The 7035-nt window shown below is 60.7% G+C and overlaps 1 protein-coding gene across 1 annotated transcript; it reads left to right on the top strand.

Moving 5' to 3' along the window:
- Nucleotides 1–5009: 5009 nt before the first annotated feature.
- Nucleotides 5010–6196, top strand: PHLDA2 (pleckstrin homology like domain family A member 2). Its single transcript, XM_008538944.2, has 2 exons — nt 5010–5507; nt 5880–6196. Exon 1 carries the CDS (start codon nt 5102–5104, stop codon nt 5495–5497), a length of 396 nt encoding a protein of 131 aa, XP_008537166.2. The 5' UTR covers nt 5010–5101; the 3' UTR covers nt 5498–5507; nt 5880–6196.
- The last annotated feature ends 839 nt before the right edge of the window (nt 6197–7035 follow it).

Genomic DNA, 7035 nt, shown 5'->3' with positions numbered 1-7035 from the left:
GCAGGCGACCTTGTCAGAGTTGTCACCCATTCGGCCCAGCAATTCCACATCTTGCAAGCTGTCCTGGTGAAATTCTGCACATGTGCGTAGAGTTGAAGGTACTCGGATATTCGTGCGGCACCGCTGATGACAACAGCAAAAGCCTAGATGCGGCCTGAGGTCCCTCACGGGAAATGATGGAGTGTCCCTGTGAAAGGCAGGCAGGTTCAGGGGGAAGTGCCCGAGCCACAGAAGAAAACAATACATTATGTCTCCCTTTCTATCAAACAAATTAAAAATGCAAGCTCCTATCTGTCATGCAGGGATATTCATATGTAATCACCTTGTTAAAATTGTAAAATACACATAAAGTCTACCATCTTAACCATTTTTAATGCACAGTTCAGTGGCCTAAGCACATTGACAATGTTGTACAACCCTTGCCACCATCCATCCCCAGACCTTTCCCTCTTCCCAAACTGAAACTCTGTCCCTGTTAAACACTATCCCCCTCCCCCAGCCCCTGGCGCCCACCATCCCACTTTCTGTCTCGATGATTTTGACCCACCAGGGACCTCATATATGCGGAAGTATTTGTCTTTTTGTGACTGGCTTACTTCACAGAGCATGATGTCCTCAAGGTTCATCCATGTGGTAGCACATGCCAGAATTTCCTTCCTTTTTATGGCTGAGTAATATTCCATGGTGCAGGTAGACCATCTTTGGTGTATCCATTGGTCCATCAATGGACACTTAGGTTGTTTCCACCTCTGGGCTGTTGTGAATAATGCTGCTGTGAACGTAGGTGTGCAAGTAACTCTCTGAGACCCTGCTTTCGCTTCTTTTGGGGAGAGACCCAGAAGTGAGATTGCTGGATTATGTGGTGATTCTGTTTAATTTGGGGAGGAAATGCAAATGCATTTTTAAAAAAGGATCAGAGGTCACTCACCGCAGCACGGGTGGGCCCGGGGGTGGAGACATGAGAGATGAGCCTTCAGAACTTTGAAATCATTTCAGCCATTTTTACTTTTTATGTCAGCAATTGGTTTCTATTTGGGTAATTTTTCCATTTTATAATTTATTTTTATTTTTTAAAAGTTCTTAATAATTATTTTAAGTTCTTAGTTATTTTTTAAATTTATTTTTTAAAGATTCTTAAACTTTTTAATTTTATTTTTTAAAGCTCTCAGTTTATTAATTTATTTTAAATTCCTAGTTTATTAACTTTTATTTGCATATTATTTTAAAGTTCTTAGTCAGTTGGTTAATTCATTTTCTAAGGTGGTAATTAAGTGGGAAAGAGTGTGACGGAACAGCCCTGCCAGGGCCCTGCCCCAGGCCTGCTGAACGAGAAGCTGGGGGTCCGAGGGGGTAGAATCCAGACATCTTACCTGTCCTGCGATGAGGCTGCCCAGGCAGCACTAAGGGCTGATGACCGTCCAGAGGGTGGCAGCAATGCCTTGTCCACTTCTGCCCTCTCCCTTGCGCGCGCGCACGCGCTCTCTGTAATTCATTTATTCATTAATCCATTGATTCAAGCTTCCAGAGGCCCCATGTCCTTGTGGACCAGGCCCTGGGCAGTTTCTGCTGAGTGACAGGAATGCCAGCTGACTCCTGCCCTCCTCCCCATCCTGTGACTGGTGGGAGAGGCCCCTGCGCTTGGCTCCCCCAGGACTGGACCTGCCTGGCCCTGTCCGCCCCAGACCCCTCCCGTGTTCTGGTTTCACAGACAAGCAAACAGTCTCCACCAACCTCCGGTGCTCTGCCCAGAGAGCTGGGTCTTAGAAATTGAGGTAGAAAGGTCCACTTGTTTCCAAAAACATTTCCTGACTGCCTGGGCTGTGCCCTGGGGGCCCCAAAGAATAAGACACCGTCACTGCATTCCAGGAACTGATAGTGACTTCTGAGCAGAGTCCTCAGGGATGAATAGGAGCTGGCCAGGGAGCCAAGGAGGGGAAGGGTGCCCTGGGTAGCATCACTTTCTCATTCCATCGCCAGCACCTGCGATGTGGGGCCTGCCTGTCAGATTCCAGCCCAGGGGCTCAGGGAGCCAGATAGAGGGACAAAGGACACAGCCCTGAGGGGCCAAGGCCAGGCTGACCATGAGAGCCTGAAACCGGATGAGGACAGGCCTCCTGCCTCCCCCCTTGGGCCTGTCGCTTTTCCCAGCTGCCGCTGCAAGGACATGGATGGAGGGCAGACCTGAGTCACAAGACGTAGCCAATGGGCCATGTCAGGCTCAAGTCCGGTGGCATCAGACCCCCTCTCAGGTGCTGTGACTCTAAACAGCCTGGGCCTCTCACCTTCCCAGGCTCAGGGGCCACAGGGTCCCAGCAGTTATGCAGCCGGGGGGAGCCAGCCTAAGGACAGGCCGTGGAAATCTGAGAGGGCTTTCTGGAGGAGGAGAGAGGTGAGCAGGGGACCCCTCCCCCGGGCCGTGCCTGAACACGGCCGCCCGCAGGGGGAGGAGGGTATGGAGCCCCAGGCATGGAGGCCGTGACGCACAGCTTCCTCGGGCTGCCGTTTGCTGGGCTGGTTGGGCAACAGGCTGCGGGGCTGGGCTTGGCCTGTCACCGTCATCGAAGTGGAGATGACCTCATGCAGGGAGTTTCGAAGAGGCGCCCTCATTCTGCCCCAGCCCCCAACATCCTCACCCAGCTGGATGGGACGGCTGGCCAGTGTCCCTGGCCGGATGTTTGGGGACAGTCTCTGCCTGCAGTGGGGTCCCCACAGTCGGGTTCCATGGGAATCCCGGATGTGGCCCTCAAATAAATATTAGTAAGCTGGGCTCTGACTGACGCTGCCTGACGCCACTGGCGTGAGGCAAAGGCCAGCGCGGCCCCCTGCCCGTTCTGAGAAGCGGCCAGCAAATGTCCCCAGCCCAGAGCCCGCTCCCCGCTCGGGTTGGGGGGTGGCTACCTCCTGCACCCAGGCCTCGTGTGCGGGAGAAGGGATTTGAATCCTACTGGCTGGCTGTGTGACGTCAGATGAGTTACTTAACTTCTCTGAGTCCCTGCAAATCCAAGAAAGCAACCCCACCAGCCCTCACCTTGTGGGGTGACTGGGAGGGAGAAGTGAGGCCAGTGTCCCGCTGCCCAGAGGAGCCTCTTGCCCAGGTCTCCTTGCCCGGCAGTCCAGGACCCACTAAGGACAGCATGGGCTCTCCGGTGGCAGGGCGCCTGGGGGAGGGACGGCCAGCTGCCTCACAGTCTGTATGCTGGAGTCCCCTCGACCTGTCAAGGGCTGGCCAGCTCTGTTGGGATGCCCGTAGTGATGGGGAACTCACCCCCTTTCAAGTCTGCCCTGTGTTGTCTTGAGGGGAAATCTGTTTCCCCCACCCAGCCTGTGCCTGCTGCCCCCTCGGGCTCCCTCCCTCAGCCCACAGGCCTGCAGATCCAGCTCCGGGCAAGAACACTGACCAGCAGTCCCTACATTGGTCCAGTCCTCCCTCCCGCAGGCCAAGGTCCTGGGCACCATCTCTACCCTTTCAGCCGCCCTGCCCTTTCACTCCCCGGCGGGTCCCTTGGCCACACTTGTGGGGACCAGTGGGCAGCTGCCACCTAGATGCCAGTTGCACAGGTCTGGCCCAGGCCCCTCCTCTGAGCCACTGGCGCCCCTTGTTCCTCACAGAGACCTTGAAGGGCCAGCGGTCTGGACTGCTCTCTGAGAGGTTAGGGGCCCTGCCCAAGGCCACACAGCCAGGGCAGTGGGGCAGGTTGGTTCCAGGGCCAGCTCCACAGGCTGGACCCAGAAGGTCCTGTGCTGGGTTTTAGGCTCTGCTCTCTCTGTCTTGAACTTTGTAATACTTTCAGAACCAGGGGACCTTCATTTTCATCTTGCGTCAGCTCTGCAAATTATGAGGCTGGGGTTGGTTCTCACTACCCGCATGGAACTTGGGCCCTTCCTTGCCCTTTTTCCAGCACCTGACCAGGCCACAGCTGGGGGCGGCTGGGGTGGGGGGGGGGGTCATACTGGATGGTGGGGGCCCTAGAGCTGCTGTGGCCCTCAGAGATCCCCTGGCCGGCTGCACCCCCACCCCTGGGAACCCCAGAGCAGCCAGCGATCACTTCCTGCTCCTATTAAACCCTTTAAAGGAAGAGGGTAAATAAAAAACGCCAGCCCGCGCTGCTGGGAGGATGACTCAGCCGCCCCCGCCGCCCCTCGCCCCGCCAGGCGGACCCTCCCGCACCAAGCGCCCTGCGCCCCCTCGGCTCCCGGGGCCTCGCGCCGCCGGTCAGGCCCGGCCGCGGTCAGAGTCGCCCCCCCGCCCCGCGCCCCCGTCGGACGTGACGAGGGCCCAGGGAGGACAGGCCCCCAGGAAGGGAGGCGGGAGCGGCCTCCTCCCCACACATCACTGAGCACCACGGGGTGCCGTCCTAGCACTTTCCGTGTGTCACCTAATCTAACGAAAGTATTACTGTCCCCATTTGATAGAAAATTGAGGTTCAGAACACCTGTTCTCCTGCCGCCAAGAAGGTCCTTCCAGGCAGGCCGGCGGGTGGCAGGCTGGGAGATCGGGCATGCTGGGGCAGGACCACCCGAGGGTCTCCCGGGGAAGGGCCCTGGGGCGTGGAAGAACCAACGCCCCGCGATCTCCTCCTGCCCACCAGCCTGGAGCGGCAGGGCTGCCATCGGGGCGCCCGGAGAGGGGCGTCTGCGCCCTGCCGGCTCCCCGCCCTGGGCCAGCCGGGCTGCGGGCTGTCCCGGGGCTCCCGGGCGGTGAGTCACTGCGGGCAGGGCGGCCGCAGCGCATTCCTCCGCAGGGCCGGCGTCCGGGGTGGGGTGGAGACCAAGAGTCACCCCACGGGGCTGGGGAGCCGGGGTGCCAGGGGAGCCGGGGCGCCAGGGGAGCAGGGGCGCGCGGGCCGCAGCCACCGAGGAGGGGGCGACCTCGTGCAGGCGACGGGCGCTCAGGGGCGCCCGCGGGAGAGGGGGCACAGGAGCGGGGGTGCGGGCTGAAGGTTAGGGGCGTGGTCTGGAGGGGGCGTGCCCGTGCGGGGCGGGGTCTCGAGTGGGCGGGGTGAGGGCGGGGTCGTTATAAAGGCCGCGCCGGGGCCGCCAGAGCGCATTGCCGGCGTCGCAGCTGCCCGTGAGCCTAGGTCTGTGCCCGCCACCTGCTGCCATGAAGACCCCCGGCGAGGTGCTGCGCGAGGGCGAGCTGGAGAAGCGCAGCGACAGCCTCTTCCAGGTGTGGAAGAAGAAGCGCGGCGTGCTCACCCCCGACCGCCTGAGCCTGTTCCCCGCCGGCCCCGGCGCGCGCCCCAAGGAGCTGCGCTTCCACTCCATCCTCAAGGTGGACTGCGTGGAGCGCACGGGCAAGTACGTCTACTTCACTATCGTCACCACCGACCGCAAGGAGATCGACTTCCGCTGCGCGGGCGAGAGCTGCTGGAACGCGGCCATCACTCTGGCGCTCATCGACTTCCAGAACCGCCGCGCCCTGGAGGACTTCCACAGCCGCCAGCAGCGCGAGGCGACTGCCGAGCAGCCCGGGGCCCGGACCGCCCGCGTGCCCTGAGCGCCACCCGGTGAGTGCCGGCCGCCGAGAGCGCCCTCCGCGCCCCCTGCCCGTCCCGAGCGCCCTCCGCGCCCCCTGTCCGTCTCCAACACCCTCGGGGCCGCCTGCCCGTCCTGCCCGTCCCGAGCGCCCCGGGCCGCGATCCACCAGCTGGGACGCGGTCCTTGGGGAAAGACAGTTTTTACTGCTGACGTCCGGGGGAGGCCCTGTTTCATCTAGGCGATACTTTCGAGAGGGGACCGGGTGCGGGGTGTCTGGGACGCTCGGAAGGAGCGTCGCTTGCACTTCTCTCATCGGGGTCTTGGGGGACCCACAGGCTGGAACCCCGCCCGCTCTGCCTCGGGCTTGGGCACAGCTCCCTGACCACCTCCTCTCCCCACAGGAGCTATACACTGGAGGAGTCGAGCCGGATGCGGGGCGGCGCTGGCAGGAGCCCAGGGGCTCCCCTCCACCGCGGGGGGCCCGGTGGGCTCCCTCCCACTGACCACGGCGAGGACGGAGGCCGTGTCCCTGCCCCGCAGAGGGAGCCTTCCCATGCAGACCTGTAGAGTTTCGCCCCGCTGCGCGGGCACCTTAAATTATTAGATTATCTATGTATTTATTATGATGGTTATTAGTCGTCAAACCATCTGTCTTAATATTTTGTTTTTGCATCGATGTGTCCATTCCAAATAAATCGCTTAAGCTGTCTTTCTACCAGCTTCGTGTGATGCTGTGAGATTCCTGTAGGAGCTGGGGGACCCTCGCTCAGTGCGTGTGGAGGGGGAGCCACTCCGAAACGGAAGGGCAAGGGAGCTCCCTTTGAATGAACACAGTGTCATCAGCCGGGCGTCCACACCCTCCTCGCTGAGCAGCCTCTCCAGAGGCCGGGAAGTGCCCTGGGTTTGGCCCTGGCTGACTTCCGCTCCTGGGAGAGGCCTGGGAGGGCAGGGCGGGTGGCAGGGCTTGCTGCAGGAGGTCACTGACAAACTGCCCCACCGAGGTCAGTGCACTCCTCCCGTCTGAGCTGCTCCTGAATCATTCGGGGTGCTGGGCCCCAGCTGCCCCTTCCCATCCACACGCCCCCTGCCCAGCCCCGCTGCCCAGCCGTTGCCCTCTGGTTGGCTGCCTGCCCTGCCGCTCCTCTTGACCCCACCGGGGCTGAGCCATGGCCGCTCCAGGCGGTCCAGTTGCCAGGCCCCGCTGGCCAGTGCCCACGGTGTTGCTTCTGGTGAACGGGGGGAGAGTCCTGCGCAATTTCCTACGGTTTGGCAGGAGGCTGAGGACCCTCAGTGTCCAGGGGCTGGCCCAAGACTGTGCCTTTGGGTGGGGAGGTCAGAAGGACCCAACAAGCCAGCAACTTCCGTCCTCCCTTCCTGGCTGCCTCCTCAGTAAAACGGGGGGTGGCCCGAGACAGTGTGTGTCCAACGTTGCCCGGTCAGGGGCCCTTCATTTTGGGGACCTTTGTGGCTGGAGGGCTGCTCAGTGTGGGAGGCAGAGGCGAGAGGAGTGAAGCATCAAAATTGGGGTCCAATGTCAGTCGTTTGCCCTTGATCAGG

Source organism: Equus przewalskii, chromosome 11 (assembly GCF_037783145.1).
Source record: "Equus przewalskii isolate Varuska chromosome 11, EquPr2, whole genome shotgun sequence".
NCBI classification, from domain to species: Eukaryota; Metazoa; Chordata; class Mammalia; order Perissodactyla; family Equidae; genus Equus; species Equus przewalskii.
This window is presented reverse-complemented; position numbering and strand designations above follow the sequence as displayed.